The following is a 26104-nucleotide window of genomic DNA, read 5'->3' on the forward strand; positions in this document are numbered from 1 at the left end:
TACAAGGCCAAACAAGTTGCCCCCAAAGAGAAGATCTCAACACTCAACTGCTGCAAATATAGATCTAATGCAGGGAGCAAGTTCTAGGACAGCAACAAGATTGGCAGGGGTCATGAGGTTTGTCCCTACGCCAGGCTTCATACCTCCAAGGAAGAAGTGATGAGAAGCTTTCTGTTTTTGTTGTATTTAATTATGTTAAACTTGGGTTCATCTTGATGATTGTATTTTGGGATTAGTTTATGTACAAGTCAAAAACAGTAAAACTGATATAGAATGTTTAAGTTTGAATTTCAATAGGTGATTCTATTTTGAATGGTTTTAATATTTTGTATAATGATGATACTACATACAAATCAATGCTGATGATTGTTATGACTATGTATCACCATGTTACTATAACCATTTATCTTAAATTAGGTGTTTTAATTGCAACTTGATATGTGCATGTTAAAGACTGTGATAATATTTAATATCACCATGTTAGCCAAGTTGAAATTGAAAATTAGATGCTGTTTTTTACGCAACTTCATACCACTACATTGCAAAAATTGATAATATTCAACATTATCATATTAGCCAACTTGAAAATAACACTGGCAAAAAGTGATGTTTAACATATCTATTGCATTCAAGTCAATTTCAATTGTACAATGACGAACAATTTCACATAGTTTATTTTCCTACAACTAAGTCATAATCAATACACAAAACCACAATAAAAAACGCAAGCAAACTTAAAATACAGTTCCATATTTTTAAAACTCTAACATCAGCTTCCAAATCCCTAATTGTCCATCTTAAATTCATTTTCCAATGGTCAATATCTCTTACAGAATCAACTCTCCTAACAATAGTTTCATCTTCTTCATTTGCCCATACGAAAAGCTCGCACTATCTCTTTTCTGCGGTTTGCAACGATACCAGGAAAAAAAATTAACATAAAATACAATTAATAAGGAGGTTTCAATAAGCTTCGAGGATTTTGGATTCTCTTGATTTTATTTTACCATGACTTTATCATTTTCACATTAAAATCTTGAATAATCGATGATGGAGAGACAAACATGAGAAGATCATGTCAAAAATGAATATGAACCAATCCAACCCAATTGGGAGAGAATATATATGTTAACTTTTAAACATGTTAGGTGTACACTAAAATTAATTATTAAAATTAGTGGTTAAAGTAGAATATATATTAAAATATTAAATATATATTAAAAATAAATTAAATTATATATGTATTTAATAAAAAATATATAGTAGTTGATTTTTATATGCAAATAGCCTTTTTTTTATTGAAAATAAAGAGACTCAAATCCGCGATCTCTTAGGTGAATATGGAGAGACTATGTCATTTAAGTTATAACTCATTGTCATTGGTAAGTAGCATTTTGTTTGACCTTTTAGAATTTAAATGAAAAATATTAAATAACAATTTAATCAAATATATCAAATAACAACTTCATATAAACACAATTGCATATGAATTTTCACTTATATTAAATTGAATTACTTAAAATAACAGAAAAAGCTAATAAAAGCAGGGGATATATATGTTATAACATTTATATTGAGAATAAATGGTCATTTTTGATCGTGTAAAATTTGATCGTTCTCAAAATTAACTAAAAAAAAAAATTAAATTAGTGTTGTACGGAACCCATAAAAATAAGTGTACCCATACAAAATGAGTATTGTTTGACAATAATTATAATTAAAGTTGACTCTGTTAATTTTTTTTAATTTCTACTCTTTAATCTCTTTCTTCTTTAGCCTTCACCAGAATCAATTCCTTCCAGTTCCGATTTCCGTCGATCTTCATCCAATGTTAACCGTATCCTATCCTGATTCGCCGTCGCCATGAGCAACGTTAATCCGAACCCGGAAAGGGTGCTGGCAATCCCTGTGAAGAAGAGTGATCCGGTGGGTCTGTACCGGCCGTTACGCAAGTTCGTAGCCACAAAATATTCAGAGAGCGATGCACAGAAAGTGGAAAGCATTCTCGAAACCCTAAACAACTGCCGCAGGGACATGGTGGAGCGAGGGGACCTCTCCCTTCCCATGCAACGTGACTGCCTCGTCCACTACTTCAAATGTCTCTGCATGGTTGAGCCACTCTTCACCGCTATCTCCTCCGATGCCGACGCCGACCCCATCATCTTTGTCTGGTACGACGCCTTCTCCTCTGAGCGTGAGAATGGGGTCTCCTCGCAGCGCAACAGCATCCAATTGGAGAAGGCTGCTGTTATCTTCAACCTTGGCGCCATCTGCAGCCAGATTGGGGCCTCTTGCGACCGCACCACCGCCCTTGGCCGTCACCTTGCAATGGACGCATTCAATGCCGCCGCCAACTTCTTCTACAAACTCTGGAAGGTTTTTGCCAAGGACGTCTCCGCCACTCTCGACTTGACTCTACTCTTCGCCGAGAGTCTGCACCGCCTCTTCTCCGCTCAGGCCTCGGAGCTCAACTTACAGCAACGACTTCACCACAACAACACAAATGAAGACGCCAGTTCCGCTCAACAACAACATCAATGTGCCGTTGGGTTTGAATCGGTCAGTTTTAACTCTTGATTGATTTTAGATTTTCAATAGGATGATGTTGATGATGATTATGATGATGTAGGTTTCTAAGCTTTATCGAATGGCATTTGATCTGATACTAAGTGATTCGGCTGCAACCAAACTTGTTGGCTCATTTGACGAATCCTGGATAACACATCTTTCTCGGAAGGTGAAATTCTTTGAGGGGGAGGCTCGTCAGAGGCAATCATCCATCCTACCCAATTCCAAGCGACCTAAAACATTGTCATTGGTTCAATCTTGTCGTCTTGATCATGATGCAGAATCTGTCACTGAAAAATTAGTTAGAGGGATTTGTTGCATGATTTCATTGTTACAATCTTGTCTTGATCATGATGTAAATCCTGTCCTTGAAAAGAACACTAGAAAGTTTTGCAAGTCCAGGGACATGTCTATACCCAAGCACCATAGAATCCCATACCTTGACCTCCTCCTCTCTGAGTACAGCTCTTTCAAGATTATTGACAATGGAAAGCTAGTGTCCAGCCCGTGGAACATGCCTCCTCCTTATCCAATAAATTTGGCCATCCTCTCAGCTTCGTCTTTCTCAGATATGCTGGCAATCCCTTTGAAGAAGAGTGAGCCCTTGGACCTCTATCATCCCCTTCACAGTTATGTTGCCCTTGAATACTCGGAGAGTGAGGCAAAGAGAGTAGAAGGCCTTTTCCAAATGCTACATAAATTGCGCAGTGAAATGCAGCGTGATGACCTCTCTCTACCCATTCGCCGTGACTGCCTTATCCGCTATTTCAAATGCCTTTGCATGGTTGAGCCTTTGTTCCCCATGACTAACTCACCCAGTCCACCTATCTTTGTTTGGTACAATGCCTTCAACCCACAAGAGAATTCTTCCCAGCACAACATCCATTTGGAAAAGGCCTCTGTTCTCTTCAACTTGGGAGCCCTCTGCACCCACATTACTCTCTCCTGCGATCTTACCACCGACCAAGGCCTTCACCTTGCCGTGGACACCTTAAACGATGCTTCGTATTGGTTCTTCATACTGTGGAAGCATGAGGCAGAGAAGGCATCTGCCACCATTGACTTGTCAGTAAACTGCGTCGAGCTGCTTCGCGAGATAATAACCGCTCAGATTGACGAATTGAAATGGAATTATCCTCCTTCCCATTGTAATTCCCATTCTTATCGATCATCATTACCTGCATATCCAGTATGTATCATCATCTAGCTTTTCAGTTGATTTTTTCTTAGTGCAATTGATTGATGTCAATCTTCATTTGTTAAATTGTTTGATTGGGATGATGTAGGTTGCTCAGCATTATCGGAAAGCTTATGATATGTCGACATTTGGGCCTTTGGCTGAGAATCTTGTTCAATCCTCAATACCTCAATTTCTTGAGTCGAAGAAGAAAACCTGCCTTGTTAAAACTGGTTCCAGTGTCACTGAACAATTTCTTTTGGGGTATTGTGAGGCTCAATCCCTGCTTCAAGAGGGATGTCAAACATCATGCTTGGACCTTTTCTCCGTGGTTGGCTCTTTCAAGATTAAGGATGGAAATCTTGTGGCTAACCTTAGAGGCAGTAATGTTGCCATTGTAGGAGATGAGGTCCCAGGAGACCATACCACCACAGTAACATCACCATAGAGAAAAACAAAACGAGCTTTAGGATTTTTCTTTTCCTTTTTTAAGTTGGATGTTGGAATTTTGTTGGTTGATGCTAGAACTCTGTTTGTGAATATATTATCCTCATAATTTTGTTTGTTGATGTGTGAATATATTGGTTCTTATTCCTCACCAATTTGTATGCCTCTGATCTGGTAGCAATTGTTAGTTTTTGTTGCATATTGGTAGAGAGAACGTATCAAATTTTGTGACATATGGTGCTAAGGAGAGCGGTTTACTCTTTTCTTTTATCTTAGAGATACACAGATAGAGCAACTAATATGCATATGTTTTGCTAAATGTGAATGAAGTTGTTTTCTAAACAAAACTTGCTGTCAAACAGTGACAAGGTATAGTCTCTCACTGTTCCTCTAATTTATTTTCTATTTTTCCATTTGGAAAATAGAAGATTAGGTATTTCCTTTACTGGAATGTAGAGGAAAGTATATCTTTTTGTGGTTATGTTCTTTCATTCTAACAAATGTCCTTATGTTCTTGTTTGATTGTTTGAGATCAATTAATTATTCTTGTTTAAAACTATTGCTTCTGTTGTTAATCAAATCCTTTAAAATTTATTGTTTGTATTTAAACAATTTTTTCTATTGTGCTGCCGAGATGAGTTTCGCCTTCTCCATTGCAGTAAACCCTAGGTATGCCTTCTTCTCTTCTACCTCTTTACTGTTGCTCAAATATTTTGACAAATATAAACTGAATTTGTGTAATTTGATAAATTCTCAACGTGATTGCTCCTGGCATGGAAGGATCCGTATATAGTTCTTTAAAATTAGATAATTTAATATCACTTTTAATCCGGTTTGCCTCTTTGGTTCTTTTTCTGCCAATTTTCCAATTCTGATTTTGTTGACCCAATTTTGCAAAGCATCTTTCCATGTTTCAATTCTTTTGTTTATACTTTTTTATTTTATTTCAGCTTTATAGTCTCATTTTCCAATTCTGATTTTGTTGACCCAATTTCAGCTTTATTTCAGCATCTACTCCTAAGTTGATATGCATCAAAAGAGAAGGTTGTTTGTAAGCAAGTACTTTTTTCTTTTTTGTCAATGAATGGGCCGGACAAACCCGACCCGAACTGAAACAGACCTGACTCTTACCCATCTAATAACATAAAGAACCTAACCACTCTCCCTCCTTCATTGACGGAAGGTTTGGTAAACAGAGAAGGTTGAGCTTCCATTAGAAGTGCTAGCAGCGGGTTCGGGTTACCGGTTCGGGTATTGTTTTCTGAAATTCGCCCAAGACAAAAAATAATAATTAAAAATTATTAAACAATTTAACATATTTAAGTAACGGTTTAACACTACATATTAGATTCGATGGAGTAGGTAGTGTGAGTGGAAACTGGAAAGTGATGCAAGGGAGTGATGTTCATCTTATCTTCTTCTTTTTGTTATAGGCCTTTATCTGTCTCTTGCTCTCTAATGGATTCCAACAACAACAACAACAAATTCATGGAGTTCCCTTTCGTTTCTTCTCCACACAAGAGTCTCATGGTTGATCTTGTTTCCACACTGGAGAATCGATTTCACTCGCATCTTCTTCCTTCCACACTCCCCAACCATGTTCGCCATTACCAAAGCCAGACTGGTTCTGCACAAGCCTCTCTCCATATTAGAGCTGCTCATCCTCACTCCCCTGTAATAATTCCCACCCTTCCTTCCTTCTTTCCAGCATTCTCAATTTCAATTAAGCTAATGCATGTCTTTAGTGTTGTAGATTCGGTTCTGTTTAAGACCGTTAATATATAAACTTATCATGAGAGAATTCAGTTATCTGAATATTGTAATTGTGTTGTGTTGATTGCATATGAAACTAATGCTTATAGAGTAGTAACTACCACACCAGAATACTATGCATTGATTTAGGTTATATGACTCCCAATGTGTTGGGATATTCTATGTGAAGTGTATATAATATGGAAATGTCCATAGATTATTGTCTTAATGTAAAAATCAGTCATCAATTGTATTTGTGTATATGTACATGCATTATTTTACACATTTTCATATGAATTTCGTATTGCAGTACGTATTCTACATGAGTGGTTGATTTAGTTTTTGAAATACAAATAGTCTAGTTCATATATAATATGTAAGGATCCTTTGTTTCTTTCTTGCCATTGTTTCCTTATGTATACAAAATCATTTTGTCTTATGCTTTTTTGGTTTCCTGCTGTGTGCTGTTGACCTTGTTTTGTTAATAAGATTATTCACTTGGTCTATCTAGAACATGGACTGAGATCCCTTGAGATTATGTAGAGACACTCATGATTTGGGGTACTTGTAAAGTGCTAGTGTCTATTTTTTGCACACAAACAATTGATGATGATCAAATTGGATTTTGAATGTGTGATTCAGATAGATTTTGTGCTGGGAAGTTGGGTGCATTCAGAGCTACCAACAGGAGGATCCTTTGATATCACAAGTCTTTCAGCTTATCTCAACACTTCAACTGATGCACCAAACTTTGTCTTTGAAATCATCCGCAGCAGCCCTACAACTCTAATCCTCATCCTCGATTTGCCTCCCCGAAAAGACCCCGTACTTTGGCCAAATTACCTACAAACATTCTATGATGACACTCAGCTTGATGCACATAGGCAGGCCCTACATACACTCCCTGAGGTTCAACCTTATTTCTCCTCGTCACTTTTCATCCGCGCCGTTTCCTCCCCTACCGGTATCCTAGTCCGAATTCAAACAGAGAATGGTGGGCAGGAGCGGATGGAGGAGATAATTGCCAAGCACCTGGACCCCGTTTCGAAGCAGGTGCTTGAAATATGGCTGGACAAGTGTGCCTCTGCAAACAGAGAAGTAGGAGATGAAGAAAGAGAGTATCTGAAGAAAAGGGATGGTGTGATTAGAAACAAGACCATAGAGGTTGATCTTGGTTCAAGCTTTCCAAGGTTGTTTGGTCCAGAAGTAGCAAACCGGGTACTTGATGTGATCAAGGACTATTTTACAGTCTCATGACTCATTCATATCTTTATATAGTTGTGAATTGTGATGGATAATTCTGTAGCAGCAGCAATACTTTACCTATGACAATGTTTACAAAATGAGTTGCCAGATTATGGAGATAAATCATCCTTAATTAACCTATTAATTTGATGTGTCTAACTATAGAGAAATTCTAAATATCAGAAAAATAACATTCTGTGATTGTAGTGTACCCAAATCATCAGAACATTTTTCTCTTGATGCATATTTCACATCAAAAAGAAAAGTTAGAAGCATGCAGAAAGTTGAGTAAATTGAATTTTTATGAATTCACCAGGCGTACTATAAAAAAGTATTTCTGTCAACTCAAATAGTATAAAATAATTATTAACAGGATCAGCGCATATTGAACATTATTATTGGCAAAGAATCATCTTTAAGGAACATGTAATTTTGAGAAACTGATTAAACGATTCCCCAATTTTAATTTGTTTGTTTGCATCAGATGCTGTTAAGCACATATATGAGCTATGAGGTGGCTATTATACTATATTACCAATATGAGAATAATATTTAACGATCTACAAAGTCAAAAATGTTATAGAAATTAATTAGAATCTTTCATAGAGAACAAGTGCATGGTTGTTAAATGATCTAAGTGATAATTAATCAGTTTAGTCGTCTAAAGATCATATATTATTACATATTATACGTTGTATTATTTTAACAAATTAGCCTATATTATATATACTAAAAAAATTATCTCCATTAAAATTTTTATAATAAAGTTCTGAGTATATTTCAACCGAGTGATTCTTTAATGTAGAATTTTTACATCAACAACTAATCTTCTATTATCACATTAGTAAAAATAATAAAATTTTAAATTTATTATTTAAAAAATCATCTAAATACATAAATCTTATTTAATAATTATATATAATTTTTATATTATTAATATATCAAAATTAAGATTAATATATCAAAATTAAGGTCTTATAATAAATCCAATTTATTATAGATGCGTGGTATGTTTTATGGTGTATAGTTACAATATATGGACAAAAGAATCAATACATTCTCTAGTTATAAAACGTGTGTATGTTCCTAGTTTTTTTAACATGAATGCTTTTTTGTTCTTATTTTTCGTTGGACATAGATATTATGCTGGACAAGGAATATTTGTTTATAGATGGATTATGGACACAAGCATATGTGCACATAATAATGGAGAAATGGTATATTCTCGTGCTATTCCATCTTCTAGTAGCTACATAGTGTGTTAAATACTTAAATTAAGTGAGTCGATTCCTTCATTTTAATTACAAGTTAATTAATAATTACATGATTGTTCTTTATTAGAGCATCTTCCAAATGGAAAATCTTGTCGTTTTGGCACATTATTATTATTATTATTATCCACGTTATATATATATATATATATAAACAAGCATCTTCATTGTTGGCCGTGGAAAACTTTAAGCAAAAAGAAAGGTTAGGCAGCATATCTAATGAAATTTAAGAATTAGATAAGTTTTGAAATACAATTAGAGAATAATAGAAAAAAAATAGTAGGGGTATAATTGAATCTTAGAAATTATTTTAATGCATTCTTTTTCGACCTTTTTCTAAGATTTGGAAAACAACTGCCAAAGGGAAATGAAAATGACAAATTATTAGGAGATAAGGTTCCTTCATGATTTAGATATAAATTCTTGTCAACTTTATTATATTTTAAAATTTTCCTTTACAACTTTATAAGGTATGGCTCACTTACTTAAGATTATGTACTTTGATTATTATTATTATTATTTTTTATACTATATAGCATTAAACCACAAAAAAAGCAATGTGCTTCTTCTTTTACCAAATTAACAATAACTTAACTTTTTCAATGATTTATAAATATTAAACAACCTATGAGTGCTCTTTTGCTAGACATTATGGACTTAAAATTCATGAGTGCCTCACACTAGCAAGAAAAAAAAAAAAACTATGTACAGTAATTTTCTTTCACAAAAAATATATTTTATGAATAAATATATTATGAGTTTAATTTTCATATACTAAAGTGTAAAATATTTTATACAACTATATATTATTTTACATAGTCATATATCAAAATTGAATTTATGTATTATTTTATTATATGGATTTTAACTATAATTAAATAGGGATTAGTCCTCTGTAATTAAATCTATTTTATCAGTTCAATGACCGATTTAGTTTTTGTGTTTATATTATTTCTTTGTAGTGATGCCCACTGAATTGAGTTCATACTTTAAAAAGGAAGCTGCAACAAAAGTCCAAGATACTTGGATACTTTATTGTCATAGGAAGTGTTGTGGACACAACAAACAAAGCATCAACATTTTTTAACTAAGGACACCCCAATTGGTTAATTAGTTTAAGGTTTAATTATGTGGACACAGTAGCTTCTTGATTATATAAACATCAGAAGCCTCAAATTCTTAGTTGCAGATTTTCCCCTGAGAATTTCTCAGCAACTTTTTAACCTGGGGAACTTTTTTAATCTTTACCATAAGACATGGATGCATGGAATGATGAAGCTATGAAGCAGTTTCAGTCCCTTCTGGAAACCTGTATGCATATTCAGTTCCAAACTTTGCTTGCATAATATTGTTCTGTTTCATCTTCTATGATCTTACTGCTGATTTGTTTAAATGTTACTGACACAATACATACAACACCTTCTTGGTGCAGTGGATGAACAACACAAGAACACATTCCAGGTTTTGTTCTTCAGTCTCTTAGTTTTGTTTGATTTGATTTGATCTAATATTCTGATGTGTTGAGAAATGAGAATGGCAATGGAAAAAGAAATCTGTACAAGCTATAACTATGATGATCAGAAACATGTTTAGATAACAAGTTTATATATTGTTTTTTTTTCCCTTACTTTAGTCCTAATAAATTAGATTATTATAAATGATCTATTTTTACCAGAAAGTTTGTTCCTTTAGCACAAAATTTTACTTGGGTAAGAAGCTTTGGTTCACCTTGTTTTAGGTATGTCAGAAGTCAGAACCATCATAAACAAGTGATTATAGTTTTGTGGTTCATAAAATTTGTTAGGTTTGTACTTAAGCTCTGAAAGCTTGTTTATAATGCAGAATATGCACCAGGGTTATCCCAGAGAAACATTAGTACGTTTTCTCAAAGCAAGGGATGGGAATGTTCCCAAAGCACATAAAATGGTTAGATATGTTTAGTAGTTTCTCTCTTAAATCTTCAACTTTTGGTGTATTCATTCACTATGCTGATGGTTTAAACTAATATTACAGTTAATTGATTGCTTGCAATGGAGAGTGGAAAATGAGATTGACAATGTTTTAGCTGTGAGTTTGATTCACTTTCCAATTTCTCTTCTGAATTCTATTGTCTTTCTAGTTTTATGGCATCTTTATATCTTGATCATCATGGGTTTGTTGATCAGCAGAGGCCAATCCCGGCCGATTCGTACAGAAACGTGAGAGATTCGCAACTCATTGGAATGTCTGGTTACACAAAAGAGGTAAGATCTGTGCTGCTCTATACAGAATGATACATTTCATTAGAGCTTTTATTCTTCTTTATGTATGATTGCTAATATGTTCCATTTTGTGATGAATGATGATGGCAGGGTCTACCAGTCATTGCTGTTGGTGTTGGTCTTAGCACATATGGCAAAGTTTCTGTAAGTTCAATACTAATGTTGATTAGTGAGGTATCTGAACTTCATTTTGATTTTTTATTGATGTTAATTTGTGTATTGTTTTTTGATCAGGACAAATACTATGTACAATCTCACATCCAAATGAATGAATATAGGGATAGGGTGATCTTGGTTAGTACCTAACACTGTTTTTGACAATTCTTTTTATTGAAAAATCTTTGATTTGCTGCTTGATTATTTGGAAGTTTTGTTTTTAGCCAACAGCTACCAAGAATCATGGAAGATACATTGGTACCTGTGTGAAAGTCTTGGATATGACAGGCCTAAGACTATCAGCACTGAACCAAATGAAGGTATGTCAATAACTTAAATGGCCAATTTCTCTGGTGTCTTCTAAAATCATGTCAAAATTGTCAAATTTGGTCTTGATATATGATTTTGGAAAAAGCTGTCAATGTAGGATCCACCAGTATATGTGTGTGGTTAGGCAATTGATTTTCACATTTTTCAGCATCATAGAAAATATGTAACTTAAAAGCATTTTCTTAGTAAACTGCTATTTTAACTCTCTGAAAAAGTATTCACTGATAAAATGGTTCCTCAAATATTGTTAATTGTCTTGTTGTAAAGCATAGTTTCTGTTTGCCAATTCACCCAAAACGTGGACCGATTTGTATTATTCGTGGGACAAAATAGTAGTTTACCATCTTTTGTTCTTTTTCTTCATCTTTTGTTCTCATGAGAGTTCCTTGATCATCCACCTTGTGTAGCTTTTGACATCTATATCTACCATAGATGACTTGAATTATCCAGAAAAGACAGACACATACTATATTGTCAATGCTCCATATGTATTCTCTGCATGTTGGAAGGTTTGCACCTACCCTTTTGTTTGAAGAATTTAAGCTTAGTTTCATAAATGTCATAACAAAATCCATAGATTAATAACTAACTTAAGGGTTGTTTTGTTTTTCACATGAATAACAATTGGCAGGTTGTAAAGCCTCTTTTGCAAGAAAGAACAAGGAAGAAAGTTCAAGTGCTGCAAGGTTGTGGCAGGGAGGAATTACTTAAGGTAAAAACAGTATTACCTCTTATATTTGGTGTTATCTCAGAATATTATAGAGCTTCATGTTGTCATATGAATTTAATTTTGATGTACTGTCGGTGTAAAGCAGTTTTACACATACATCTAATTACATAATGTCACGTTAGCAAAAAATAACTACCTTTTGCATTGACTACGTGAATGGTTATCTAAAAGAACAGATAAAATTAGGCGACTATGTAAAATGTTTTACACTTCAGTGCATCAAAATTAAACTGTTTGATATTGTTCTTTTAAAAATTGTGAAACAGGTAATGGACTATGCATCCCTTCCACATTTTTGCAAGGACTCATCAAAGTTAACCAAACACAATGCAACAATGAATGCTGAAAACTGCTACTCCCTTGATCATGTCTTCCATAAACAACTTTATAATTATATGAAGCAGCAAGCTATGATAATGGAGTCCATATCACAAATCAAACAGGATTCTTTCTATGTAGAATTGCCAGAGACAGACCCAGATGATGCCAGAATTGTCAAGACTATAGAAATTGAGTTCAGGAAAGTGGAAAGCAAGAATGGCCTAAATAATTCACTAAATGGTGTTACTGTTAAAGGTGTTTGAAACTGTGGAGACTCATTATTACACTATTTTGGCCTCTTATAGAGTTCAGTGCCACTAAAATTGTTGAATTGACATATAACCCTTTCAGATAAGGAATAGTTCTTTATAATGACAAAGAACTCATACCTATTAGCTGTAATTTCTTGCATCAACTCGATTTAAATCTCTAATAACAGAACTTTGTTTGATCTCATTGTTTTAAAGCATGAAACCTTTATGATTCTTGTCGACTATGCAGAACAGAACTTTAGAATTAAGATTAACAAACAAAAGTTCTAGCAACACCAAAGCTGTATGCTTTACATAAACTTTAAAAAAGGGTCACATCAAATTCTACCCTAAGCAAACTACCAATAGATTATTTGAATATTGGGGCTAAGGTTTCTTATATGTACAGATGAAGAGAACTACTAACCCAACACAAGTGCCTCAGCCAATACTCCAATAGTAAAGGACACACATCAAGGATTTTGATACAAAGAGGAACTGCAATAGCATCACATAACTTGAAGCTAGATACAGCAAAATAAAACTATGTGATCAGAACAACCGAAAAGTACTGCCAGTGTTGATTCCTCTTATGTCAACTGTTTGTAGCAGTTATAGGCAATACCAACTGATACGGCGGCACAAACAACGGCAAGGGCGGCATAAGTATCTTCTCGCTCCCAACTCTCAAGCCATGTTGTCATGGAATGAAACTTGCGTGACGCTCCTTTGCCGCTTTTGATGCGAGAAATCACGGTCTCACCACTCTTGTTATCGGCCGAGAGTTTTGCCTCTGTCTCAATGACATCGGCGTTTTTTCTCTTCTCAACTAACACATGATTCTGAGAAGAGGAAGAGACTCCGTTTTCTTGGCAGCAGCTCACTCCATTTGTTTGGCAGCATCCCACAGAGTTGTCATGAGATCTGTACATTGCATTGCCTTCTTCGAAACTTCCCAAACCATTAAGCAGAAACCTTTGTTCTTGGCTCTTGATTTGTTCATCTTCTGATAAACCCATCTGACCCCTAATGAACAGATCAAGATGTCAATTAATGTGAAAACAGAAGTAGACTGGCTAAGCTTACATTCTACATTTCAGAATAAAAGTAATGCCAGTATATAAAATTGTTGTTGAAAGCAAAAGGGGCATGTTGTCACTTCAAGGATAAAACTCAAACAGAAACATAACTTTTAAACCAAAACACTAACCAAGATCAAGCATTACAGGAAACAATTACCTCCATAAGGAGTCTATAATCTCTCCTTTCACAATATGCTGTTGAAGTAATGAAGGAACATCATCTGGAGTAACATATCCATACCTACATATTTTACATGAAGAAATATTGATTTACACAATAATCAACATAATAAACAATCTTATAGTGGAATTTCAAAATTTTAAATAATGATTCAAAAAGTTCTGACCAAAAAAGAAATTTTATCGACCAAGCAGATCTTCTCCTTACCAGTGCCCGGTGACTTCTCCATACGCACACGACCTATTAAATATAATAACATTTCCGGCATACTTATCCCCCCCAATATGTGAGCATGGGCTTACAAACACTTTACCCTGAAGACCATGTAACTTTATCTCTTCCCTGAATCTACTGACCAAGACAGGTCCGCAAACCCCACATCTACGATCACGGGATCCGTGTGAACACACAAAAACATATGAACCTTTCAATGCTTCCGGGGTTCCAGGAAGCCATTCTCCATCTTTCACAAGAACTTCTTCGACAAACGTTTCAACATCAAAATGTGTTAGTCTCCTGCAATCAAGCAATTTCACTAATGTTCATCGTCGGAGACCAGCTGGAGTGAACAAAAACAGATCAAAGCCTTCACTAGGGAATCATATGCTGCAAAAACAAAATCATACCAACCTATATCTGATCATGTCAGGAAAGATCAATACATCACCATTTGATGTTTCAGTCCCATCATGACCCTCACATATCGTTAAGCGAGTCTAGCAAACATACAAAGTCCAAGACAATCAGCTACATCCAATGTTAAACCAAAAAAGAATGCCAAAAGAGCAACCATTTTAATATTACATTCAATTAGCACTTCCAACAGCATCAACAAAATCACTAATTTCCTCAGCACAACAAAATCAAGGAACAAAACTCAATCACACATCACTAAATACCATAGTTACTAACAAAAATGACACTCCACCGGAAGCAATCTAGATTGAGCACTCACTAAACACTTCATCTAGCAAGCATTTGAAATTGAATGATAACTTGGCACTAGAGTAGCTCCTTCTACCAGATTCACCACCCACTGCTTCAAGGAAAATCAATTACTTAATTTCCCCAAACAACAACAAAATCAAGGAACAAAGTTTAACCAACCATTAAAGAACCAATTACCTCAAGCATACAAACCAACCCTGAAATTTCTTTTTTTTATATCTCTTAAAAAAATTGAGATTTGAAATAAGAAAAAAGGATTAAAAAAAAAAAGCGAAATGTTACAGTCACCTCCTTCTTCATGTGGTTCTTCCTAGCCATGACAGCTGCATAGAGCAACCTCGGCAACCGATCAAACTCTGCCGCCTCGATTCTCGGTGGCCAAACCCGAGGATTCTTGTAGCAAAGGAACACGTGGCGCTCATAAAGCTCGACAGTGCCGGCGAGAGGGCTCTGCCTAAAATCCGGGCGAGTGAAGCCGAATTCGGCTTCGGCAGCAGGGTCTCCTCCTCCACCGCCGCCACCGAGGAGTCCCTCGTTCTGGAAGCTTCCAGAAGCACTCCTAGGGTCTGCAAGGTAGCTGTCGAGTTGGTCGGAGACGGTGATTGGTGAGGAATTGGAAGAAGATGAAGGGATCGTGAATGTAAGTGGCGCTTCTTCTCTGTCCCTATTGCTGCTGGACATCATCCTTGTTCTAAATCGTTATCAAAGTTTGAATCTTTGGGACCAGTTAAGTGATGGGTCACTCTTCTTCTTCTTCTTTGTTCTGTGTATGGGGTTGGTGAGTGTGAGACTGTGAATGAATGAGTGAGTGAGTGAGTGAATGAGTGAGTGCTGTTTCCTCTGCGGAGGGGTTTGATGATGATGTTTAATTTGTACCTTGGAGGAGGCCATGATTCTGTGCTATTGAGACTAGGCTCTATCTGTGGAACCGAGGACACGTGTCATTTAGGGGTAGTATGTGCTTCTTTTCTTTTCATTTAGGTCAACTTATTTCAAGCAATACTTCATATTTTGACCTAGGAAAAATGTTTGACATACTTGCTTTTGAGGTTTGACCAATTTATTCATTTTGTGTATATTATACCAAATTAATTATTATTATTAGAGTTTAGTTTTCATACATGAACAATATAAAGAATTTCACATGATTACACCAAATTTTGACACACTACATACAAATTCAATCATTGCAAAAATGTAAATTGACCTGGTAAATGATAGTCCAAAGTAGTTAGAGTTATCATTACTCACAAAAATTTCTCATGGAAACATTTGAGAAATTTTGTAGCTTTGTTGTAGTAGAATTCTCATGTTTCTCCATCTAAGAAAATAAGGCATAAAGAAACGAGCAAAAAATGTGTGGATAAAAATGAAGTAGATGGAATAAGGTATACTACTAAGAATCTTTGAATAGTTTATTATGAAGAAAAATAGTTTATATGTTACCGGCCATGAAACCTCAATAATATGATGATCCACTACTTGATTTCCATTCACACTTTACATCCCTGAACTTGTGATTGTTACCAAACTATTCACAGCTCAAAAGGTTATGAATGCAAAATCTAAATTGGTCTCAACTTTATACAAATCCATTCACATTTCAAAGAGGTTCCTCTCCTGGAAGGTAAGAGGGAGATCCTCCATCAACCTGGTTCTTTTTCCGATGGAAAATGCCACTAATGTTGGGCAACAGAACTTTCTTTGAAACTGAAACCTTTCCCTTTTCAAGCTTTTGCACTTCAACCTTTTTTGGAGTTGGATTGTGCTGTTGAATCCTGTAGTGCTGAGGAGACACTCTTGGTGACATCTGTGTTTCGGCCAATATTCGAGCTGCAGCCTCTTCTGCTTTCTTCTGCTCCCGCTCACGCCACCTTTTTAGCTCAGTTTCCACTGCCTTCTTTGCTGCTTCGGCCATCTCAGCGCTTTTCAAGGTCTCTAGTGTTGCAGTCTTTATATCATCAATCTCCTTCTGTGTTGCCTCTAATCTTTTGAGAGCCTCATTTTCACTCACCCTGATAGCTTCAACCTGTGCCTTGGCAGCAGCCACTTTCATGTCAGCTAATCTATCTGATTCCTCAACCTTTCGAGATAAGGACTCATATTCCTCCTTTGAGATTGTAATTTTAGCACCATGCTCGGAGGTTGATGCACGAGCAGCATTAGTCCTCTCAGATAAGACCCTAATCTGATCAATACTGCTTGCCTCTGATGCTCTCGCTGCTTCGGCTTCTTCTAATGCTACTTTAAGCTTTATTTCTGCATCTTCTAAGGCAAGCTTAGTTACTTCAGCTTCCATCTTCAGTTCAGCTTCCATGTTCTTCATATCTTCAGCTTCCTGCTTTGCATTCTCAGTTTCGGATGACAACCGGTTCAATGTCAAGATCATTTCCTCAGATGCACCTCTGACTTTAGATTCTTCTGCCAAGTATGCTTCAAGCTCAGACTTACTTTTCCGAAGCTTGACATGCAGATTTCCAACAATAGATTCAGTTTCAGATTCTTTCTTCTTCAATTCAGCATGTTCTCTTCTCACGTACTCCAGTTCAACCTTAAGAGCCTCAACCAAACTTCTTAGGGAGCTTTCCTCTTCTGCTACTTTCTGCAGGGATTCTTTAGCATTATCAAGCCCCGAAGTGACGCTTTTCAGAGAATCCAAGTCTGATGTCTTTTTATTTTCTATTTCCTTTTGCAGAGCCCCAATTTTATTTGTTGTCTCATTCAGCTGCATTTCAAGATTTTCTGTTTGGTCCGGACTGAATTCCTTCTTTAAAGCAAGCAATTTCCTTCGTGATTCTTCAAAGGCTGCTCTATATGATTGTCGTAGAACTTCTTTATCAGTTAATATGCTTTCTTGTGGTTGATGTGCCAATGGAGCTGTAAGCCTCATTCGTTCAATTGATTCCTGCACGGCTAAAATTTCTTTTGATAGCTCAGATGCTCTTTCAGTGTTTGCCTTCATTGCATCTTCAGCTTCTACTGCTTGCTTGAAAGCCGAAACTCTTGCTTCCAAGGAAGTATTATACTCCTGACGAATATTCCTCAGTTCTTGCTTTGCAACATCGAGTTCTGTAATAACAGATGCATATCTTTTAACTGCGGTTTCCAAGTCTTCTTTCCAAGCACCATTGCTTCCAACAGGATCACCACATTTTTCTTCTTTAAGCTGTTTGGCTTGACAATTTGAAGCTTCTGTTGCTTTAGTTGATAATTCTCTTGACTCGTTGAGAACATTTAGCTTTTGTGAAAGATCCTCAACTGCTTTTTTATGCCTTTGAAGCTCCGCTAGGGCTTGAACCTTAGTAGTTTCTGCATTCTTTAGTTGATCCTTCAATTTGTTCAGCTCTTTCTCAGCTAAGTGAAGTTGTGTTTCTTTTGCCAAAACTCTCTAACAAAATAACAACAATTGTAAGTTACAATAATAAGGAGAGAGTACATCATAGCTAAGCTCGGAACGAAGAAAACGAAAATATTGAGCAGATAGCTTAGCCTAGAAGTTAGAAAAGCTTGTCCAATTAGAACACCTAGAATAGCTTTTCTCCGGTAAAAGGCTATCTAATATGGAGATGAAAATATGACTAGGAAAATTCTCAAGGTCCCTAGAATCCACAAAAACTTGTCCCAGCCTTCACATACACAAGATATTCTCTCTTAAATGAGGACATGCCATCAGCTATCAAGTCAATGCATAAAAATTCAATGCCATTGAACTCTTCGTCAACACTTCAATGCCTAATAATACATATAAGTTTAAAAAGCTTATCAACTAATAATAACACCACATGTTTCCCTGCTCAATTTTTTTTCCTTGAAGGATTTACGGATCAATGATTTTCATGACATTGCACCAGCTAGCATTATATTCATGATATCAGAAAAAAATGCCTTAGATTCATAACTCACACAAGAATGCATTGATTTGTAATGCCACACGAGTTTGCATTCGATTCATGACATCACACCAGATATTCTCTGTTAAATGAGGACATGAAATTGAATATCAAATCAAAGCTTAAAGATTGGGTGCTGTTGAACTCTTCATCAACGTCTAATGCCTAATCATATATTAGTTTGAAGAGCTCAAACCACATGTTTCCTGGCGGGCGCTTTTCTTTTTTTTCTTCAAAGGAAAAACAGATCAATGATTTTATACCACTACACCAGCTAGCATTAGATTCATAACACCAACAAGAATGCATTGGTTTATAATGCCACACGAGTTTGCATTCAATTCGTGACGTCACACCAGAATGCATTAGATTCCTAACATAACAGAGATTCTAAGAAAGAACTTTTCACTAAAGCTACTAATCCATTAATTTGAAAGCACACACAATTATAAGAAAAAGCCAGTGTTACCTCAGCAGAATAAGGTTTAGCCTTCTTAATGGAAGGTTTCTCGCCGGAGAAAGCACCTTCACCAAATAGAGAAACGGCATCTTTAACTGACTGAATAGGTGGACTAGTATCAATCTCTCCAACCTCTGGTTTTGTTGGTTTAGGAGAGCTGATAGCACTTTGCCTTATTTTTGCCACCATTGCAGGGTAGAATTCAGATGTTATTGGTGACTTTTGAAGCCTAACCTGCTTAAAAGCAAAATGTTACAAGTAACAATTGAAATCAAATTCTCATCAAACATGTTTACAAGTAACACATTATAAACATCAATCTCAGATAGTCCCAAATAAATGAAAAGGGGAAAAAAATAGCATCATAAACCGAAAAACACACCAAATTAGAGAGAGAGAGAGAAGAAAACCCCCTTCGTTAGATTCAGAAGTGGTTTCTTAAAAAAAATGCCAATCCTCGTACTCATCGAAACTTCTGATTCTATGGAACCCCAAAATCGCAAACGGAAAGAACAAGTAGGAAAGTTTCTAGCTTTATCTGAATCCGAAAGAAAAATAGCGAAAACTAAAAATCCAGAGGGGAAAAAATTCACCTTTTTCAGGCCTTGTAATTTGTAAAGCTAGCTCCTTTACAATTTCCAAGACACAGATGAAACCTATGGCATTGAATTGCAGAGTAAAAATAAGAATCCAAACAATGCTCCTTGCTTGCAATGAAGGAAAATAAAAGGAAAAGAAAGAGAGAATTAAAAAATGGGGTTCTGTGTTACTTACTTACTGTGTTTGAATTGAAAGATGTTGAAGACAAATTTTGTATCAGCAAGCAAGCAAGGTTCCGAAACAGTGTGATTTAAAAAGGGTAATATTCACGTGCACCCTTTTTCCTATTCAAAATTTTACTCCCCGCTTCTGTTATTCATTCCTTGTACCTTGTGGACTATGTTGTCCTTTTCCCCAATGCTTATGGGGACACACAAAAGTAAGTGGAGCGTAGTGGAAGATTCTGTCAGAAAAAAAGGTTGCAATGGAAAATGGGTCCCCACGTTAGCACCAGCACCGTCCAGAAAATAATGAGACTATATTAAGTTATGATTGACATTGAACATTAAGCTAATAATTGATAATTGATATATTAAAAAAGAATAGTGTAATTTAAGGTATGTAAAGATTTGAGAGATTCATTGATTCAAAGGAGTAATGATAATTATGGGAAAATCATAAAGGGCCAAATCTGAGAGAATATTAGAATAAGATGTCAGTTATACATGTATCAGTTATCAGTTATCACTGTCTAATCTTTTGGATAGTGCCATTTGTGGGGTTTGGATTTCACCTACAAATAGGATAATGTGTTCTTTCAAATCTTAATTGTTGTTGTTATTTCTTAACTTGCACTAGCTATGTCTCATTATCAACTGAGGTAGATGTGGATATATATTATTAATTAATTTATTATGGTACTATATACCATATACACCTTAAAGTTGTGTTATTTTATTCCACTTCCTTTGGAAAATGAAATATTAATGGTATGCTTTGAGTTTGTACTTATTGAGAATGAGAATGTTTTGAAGCAAAGACTATGAATTGGGATCTTTGTTAACAAAGATGACTCATCTCATGCATTTTCTTTTTGGGGGTCATGTAATGATATCTTCTGTACTGATAACAATATATACTGTAAAATTGCAGCAAAAATTTTAGTACTACTATGACATGATAGTGAATTTATTAACCGAATCACCAAGTTATTATGAGTGTTATTTCTTTTTTGGTCTTGAGTTATTGTGAGTTATTTATCAATCACCTTTATTTTCTTCTTCTATACTTTTCATAGAGTTATATTCAGAAGGAAACGGTCCATGAAATGATTTTTGGCAAACACAATATATAAATTACTTTTAAAAATTGTGTTTTTGAGCAATGAAGATGTTCATATAGTTGCACTTAAGCTTCCTAGTTCTTAAGAGGAATGGAAAAGATGCAATATAATATATACTTTTAACCACATAGAATTTCCCTTAAAAGTAAAGTATAAGCTAGGTATAAGTAATTTTTAAAAAGTCAACTATAAACTAGGTATAATGAATAATGTAGTCTACAATTTCTCATTGCAATTGGAATCAAAATTTTTCCTCCAAAATTAAGGAATTCTCTCATCTTCTTTATTAGTTTTACAATCAAAATGTGCCACATAACATTGTTTCATTGTAATTGAAATTAAATATTTTCCTCTAAAATTAAAGAATCATTTCCTTCTCTTTACTAATTTAATAATTTTACAACAAAAATATGCCACATGTCACTCCCTCGTTGCAATTGAAATCAAATCTTTCCCTCCAAAATTAAAAGAGTTCTCCTCTCCTCCCTCTTTCTTTTTCTATTTCTCTCATTCCTTCGACCACTCTATCTATTTTGAATATCATTATCAATATCAATGACTAATTACTAATTTGACAATTAAAATATGCAAAATGACATTCTTTAATTGCATTAAAACTAAAATTGAAATATTAAAATTAAAATTGAAATATACCTATATTATGTATCATATATTACTATCTAATTTAATAATTAAATGTGTCACATGACACTTTCTTATTAAAATTGAGAGAAAATATTTTTTTCAAAATTAATAAACTCCCTTCATAAATTCTCTCATCTACCTCCATTTTTTTATTTATCTCTACTATTTTTACTCTATATATAATTTATATTTTATATTAGTAATTTGACAAATCAAAATATGTCATCGGATATTTTTTTACAATTAAAATAAATTTTTTTCTTCCAAAATTAACAAACTCTCACTCTCGTTCTCATTCTTCATCTTTATCTTTCTCCCTTTTTTCTCTCATTCTCTATTTTTTCTATCTTTCTCTTATACAAAAAATAAAATTGACAAAATAATATAATTTAAATAAAAAATATTATTATTAGAGAAAATCTCTACATACAAGTGTTTTGCGTTTACAAGCTTTACAAGTCTGAAGAGAACGAAACCCACTAAACGCACTGCTTATGTTACGTGCCTCTTTAACAGAATTTTAAATCTATTCAAATCAATTAACGCGCAAATATATAACTTCCATTTTTTAAAAGATTTCGTTTCTTTTTTCGAGTTTCTTGCCAAATTTGTTAGATCTCCTTCGTGCGTTCTCTCTTTGCTTTGTTTTCTTTTTTGATTTTCATAGTTTCTGAAATCAAGTTTTGAAGATAATGGAACTTTAAAAATACACTCAAACGATTACATAAATACACCCAAACGGTTACATAAAGGATTGCAGAAATATACCAAAACGGTTACAGAAATACACCCAAAAGATTACAGAAATACACCCAAAGGATTTAAGAAATACACCCAAAACAGGGAGAAACAGTATATTTCTTCTTGAAATCTTTTAATGTTTTGCTGGTTAAGGATGAAGTACATGATAGAGACAATCTAAAAGAAAAACCTAAAAAAACAGTAAAACAGTATCTTGAATAATGTTTTTTCGTTTTTTCTGGTGATTTTTTATAGAGATTTGTATCTTTTTTTCTTAATTTCTTCTACTTTTCGCGAGGAGTTGGAACGTTTCTCCAGAATCTTAGTTTGTTTCGAATGTCCCTTGAATCTTGACGGTTTGCGTTTTGATTGAAGAAGAAGAGGAAGAGTGAACGTGTTGTGGAAAGGTGATTAAGGCGTGTGCGTTTGACGCTTGATTCTAAAAGAGTGGTGTGCATGTTTTTTTCTTGGACTTGGAGCAACTTGTATAGCTTGTAAACCAAAAAGGCTTGTATGTGTAGCAAGCCTCCTATTATTGTTATTATATACATAATTTTTTATTTAATTTTAAATTTTCACCGCTTATATTTCTAATCTATATTTTCATTTCTCTTCTCTTCATTCGATATTCTTTACACACGCTTCGGCCGGCCTGCTAACTGACAACCTCGGCTTATAGAAGTATAAGTATGGAAGTATAAGTACAAGTACAAAAGTACGAGTAAAATTTAGATAGTAAAATAAAGAATTTAATTTTGATGGGCAGTCAGTGTAAAGCAGTTCTACACGTGCATATTGTCACATCAGCAAAATAACCACCTTTTAGTTTGATTGCGTGAATGGTTATCCAAAAGAACGAATATGATTGGACAATTGTGTAGAAGTTTTACACTGTCAGGTGCATCAAAATTAAATTTATAAAATAAAATAAAAATATTACAAGCTTAAATTAAGATGGGAAATAACAATCTAAATATTGTCCTTATCTGTGATGGATTTTAATTGTATTCTACCTAAGTGCATCACAAATCAACTAGACTATAGAAAATATCAATCATTGTTCCATTCTTCTCTTTGAATGGAGAGGAGAGGCAGGAAGAATATAGAAGACAAGCCATTTTCTCCACTGTTTGTAGAACATGATCCTTTAGGAATAAATTATTATCAAATACGTCTTGTTGATACTATTTATCTTGTTGTTGCTAATTATCAATAGATTAAGAGCAAAAATCAGGTTGAGTAAACTATTAGAAGGCCAGTTTTATTAGTAGAACTCTAATATATAAACACTTTCTAACTACCATACAAATATAAGCAAAAATTTATGACAGTCATCTCCTTGAGAAATTGACAAGACATCATAAGATAGAGGCTCTTACAAGAACAGATATGTAAGAATCCAGCTTTTGTAAATTTTGATATATAGAATTGATAGCATCCCTGATTTCACAATCTGTCCACTGGGAATACTCCTGATTTATTTCCGGCAGCTTCTTAAACAGTAGTGGAATTGAATAGCTTCCATCAACAGAAGAATCAGTCTGAAAAGTGAATGTTGGTTCCAGGAAGAAAAGGTTAAATATGGAAAAAAAATTGCCAAATACAAGTTGAAAATTTACTGGAGTAAACTGTACTTTAACAAAATTTGGCCGATAGCAATGAGAATAACATGAAAAAGGAACAATTAGTTTATTCATGTATACCTGATGCGCTGCATGTAGGTGACCGATTGAACTTTCTGTTAGTGTTGCAAGTGTGAGGAGTGTTGAAGTTAGTCCCACATCAAAGAAAGCATAGAAGAGTGAGGAGTTTATAAGATGAGAGACCCATTAATTTGACATTTTAAGATTTTGAGTTGCATATGGTGTCTTTTTATTTTATGTTCTCTTGCTGTGGATCTTTCACCAACTCCTCTCCAATTTTATCAACTTCCACATAAAACTGAAAGCCAAGTCAAGAGTTTAAGTCAACAACTGAAATCATAAGTTTATGTCTCAACTTGATGAAAATTACTTAATAACAAAACTACATTCCTTGATGTGATCGCAAAAAACAATTATTATAATGATTTAAAACTAAGGGGGGAATTTTCAGCAGAGCACACCTGAGCTAAGAATGTTGCCAGAGCATATCTCAAGCTACTCAAAACCGTTACCCTCTCATGTATGAAAAGTTGAAAACAGATCCTTAAGCAGCATTTCCGCACAACAACTTAGCTGTTTGGTTGATAAAAGCGCTCGGACCCCTCTCAAAAACCATGAAATAAGCTTTACTAGCATCCGATTTCTGAACACATAAACAAGTTACAAGCATAAATATTTGCAGAACACACACATATTTGAATATCATGACTAAAGATGCTGAAAAACTGTAAATCTTAAAAAGTGTATCAAAACAAAATCATGATAATAACGAATGAAAACAATAAAATAAAATAAAATAAAACCTCTGATTTAGATTGCCAAAACTGGAGATTCTTCTCTATACTATGCAAGTTCAACAAAACATGTTCCAGTATATCCTCCAATACACCATGCACTCTAGATTCCTTTATGATCCTGCAAGATAACATCATCATAATCAAAACCTAAACCTAGCATTCATTGCACGTGAAAAAAAAAAGAATTATACAACGCGGAGAAATTAAATTCATGAGTAGAATCGAAGCACGTGACATCGATTTTAATTCAGTTAGAAGTTATCGGAAAATGAAAATGAGCATACATGGAAGAGTCGCGGAAATTGGAAGGGAGAGGAAGAGGTATGCATTGGCGGTGGTGGATCGATCGGAAAGGAGCGGCGAGGTTGGAGAGGAAGCGGAGGAGATTGGATGGATGGAAGGGGTAGAAAGCGCGAAGACGGTTGCGGAGGTAGTTGGAGTAGAGTGAGACGATGGTTACGTTGCTGGTTTTGGTGGATTCGGTTTCCGCCATTAAGTTTGAAGTCCCACATCGGTGATGTATATTGAAGAACAAGAGTTTATATAATTAATGAGAAGCAATGATGTTTGCCAAGTATTGGCATCATTACTATACAATTGGGCTTGAATTGATGTTACAATTGGGCTTGAATGGGTGTTTGTTAACCTGTTCTCTCGTACCGAGTTGGGCCTCGGTTGTGCCTGACTCACAACAATAAAGGGATAACGGGTCACTCCACCAGCCTTTTTGGCCTTTTATTTTTTTTATAATCGAATTTTTTTAACAACAATTAAAAAAAATTGTCTTCATATATATTTTTTTGCACAACCATTAAATAATTTTTTCTATTCATATTTTTTTGGAAAACAAAATTTTAAATCAAATAAAAATTAAATTTCACACTAATAAAATTTATAGCCAATCAATTTAATCTTTATAACTTTTAAAATTTTTTTTTATAATCGAATTTTTTTAACAACAATTAAAAAAAATTGTCTTCATATATTTTTTTTTGCACAACCATTAAATAATTTTTTCTATTCATATTTTTTTGGAAAACAAAATTTTAAATCAAATAAAAATTAAATTTCACACTAATGAAATTTATGGCTAATCAATTTAATCTTTATAACTTTTAAAATTCATTAATTAAGTCGAATTTTATAACTATCTAGAATAAACTAGTAAAATAGTACTCCAAAATTTATATTGTTGACAAAAAAATTCACAAAAAATATTAACAACAAATAAACTTCCTTATAACTTTTAAATTTCATTAATTAGGTCGAGTTTTATAATTATCTAAAATAAACTACTAAAATGGTACTCGAAAATTTATATTATTA

At 34.4% G+C, this 26104-nt stretch overlaps 5 protein-coding genes and 1 long non-coding RNA gene across 9 annotated transcripts; 3 read left to right on the plus strand and 3 right to left on the minus strand.

The window, feature by feature from the left end:
* Positions 1-1655: 1655 nt before the first annotated feature.
* Positions 1656-4347, plus strand: LOC112764978 (uncharacterized). Its single transcript, XM_025810836.3, has 3 exons — positions 1656-2559; positions 2630-3757; positions 3855-4347. Exons 1-3 carry the CDS (start codon positions 1864-1866, stop codon positions 4191-4193), a joined length of 2163 nt encoding a protein of 720 aa, XP_025666621.1. The 5' UTR covers positions 1656-1863; the 3' UTR covers positions 4194-4347.
* A 72-nt stretch (positions 4348-4419) lies between these two features.
* Positions 4420-7334, plus strand: LOC112764981 (red chlorophyll catabolite reductase, chloroplastic). Of its 3 annotated transcripts, XM_072222137.1 has the most exons (5): positions 4519-4861; positions 5190-5236; positions 5376-5443; positions 5626-5866; positions 6587-7334. In XM_072222137.1, exons 4-5 carry the CDS (start codon positions 5651-5653, stop codon positions 7199-7201), a joined length of 831 nt encoding a protein of 276 aa, XP_072078238.1. In that variant the 5' UTR covers positions 4519-4861; positions 5190-5236; positions 5376-5443; positions 5626-5650; the 3' UTR covers positions 7202-7334. The 3 variants fall into 3 exon arrangements, with proteins under 3 accessions (XP_025666624.1, XP_025666623.1, XP_072078238.1); XM_025810839.3 differs by lacking the exon at positions 5376-5443 and having other exon boundaries at positions 4420-4861; XM_025810838.3 differs by lacking the exons at positions 5190-5236; positions 5376-5443 and having other exon boundaries at positions 4493-4861.
* Positions 7335-9478: 2144 nt separating this feature from the next.
* LOC112764549 (phosphatidylinositol/phosphatidylcholine transfer protein SFH9) lies at positions 9479-12714 on the plus strand. The gene is made up of 11 exons (XM_025810209.3): positions 9479-9771; positions 9893-9921; positions 10303-10386; positions 10474-10527; positions 10629-10703; positions 10812-10865; positions 10956-11015; positions 11102-11197; positions 11615-11716; positions 11839-11919; positions 12204-12714. Exons 1-11 carry the CDS (start codon positions 9717-9719, stop codon positions 12519-12521), a joined length of 1008 nt encoding a protein of 335 aa, XP_025665994.1. The 5' UTR covers positions 9479-9716; the 3' UTR covers positions 12522-12714.
* Positions 12715-12752: 38 nt separating this feature from the next.
* LOC112764548 (uncharacterized) lies at positions 12753-15565 on the minus strand. The gene is made up of 5 exons (XM_025810208.3): positions 15009-15565; positions 14403-14488; positions 13980-14288; positions 13749-13832; positions 12753-13535 (listed from the first exon to the last, which is right to left on the minus strand). The coding sequence occupies exons 1-5, from the start codon at positions 15402-15404 to the stop codon at positions 13100-13102; spliced, it is 1311 nt and encodes a 436-aa protein (XP_025665993.1). The 5' UTR covers positions 15405-15565; the 3' UTR covers positions 12753-13099.
* Positions 15566-16111: 546 nt separating this feature from the next.
* Positions 16112-20002, minus strand: LOC112765301 (WEB family protein At5g55860). Of its 2 annotated transcripts, none has more exons than XM_025811211.3 (4): positions 19845-20002; positions 19664-19726; positions 19080-19304; positions 16112-18108 (listed from the first exon to the last, which is right to left on the minus strand). In XM_025811211.3, the coding sequence occupies exons 3-4, from the start codon at positions 19257-19259 to the stop codon at positions 16324-16326; spliced, it is 1965 nt and encodes a 654-aa protein (XP_025666996.1). In that variant the 5' UTR covers positions 19260-19304; positions 19664-19726; positions 19845-20002; the 3' UTR covers positions 16112-16323. The 2 variants fall into 2 exon arrangements, with proteins under 2 accessions (XP_025666996.1, XP_025666997.1); XM_025811212.3 differs by having other exon boundaries at positions 19849-20000.
* Positions 20003-24519: 4517 nt separating this feature from the next.
* LOC112766043 (uncharacterized) lies at positions 24520-25256 on the minus strand. The gene is made up of 3 exons (XR_003184079.3): positions 25063-25256; positions 24785-24896; positions 24520-24624 (listed from the first exon to the last, which is right to left on the minus strand). It is a non-coding gene; the product is annotated as an uncharacterized lncRNA (long non-coding RNA).
* Between the last annotated feature and the right edge of the window lie 848 nt (positions 25257-26104).

Source organism: Arachis hypogaea, chromosome 17, assembly GCF_003086295.3.
Source record: "Arachis hypogaea cultivar Tifrunner chromosome 17, arahy.Tifrunner.gnm2.J5K5, whole genome shotgun sequence".
Taxonomy (NCBI): Eukaryota; Viridiplantae; Streptophyta; class Magnoliopsida; order Fabales; family Fabaceae; genus Arachis; species Arachis hypogaea.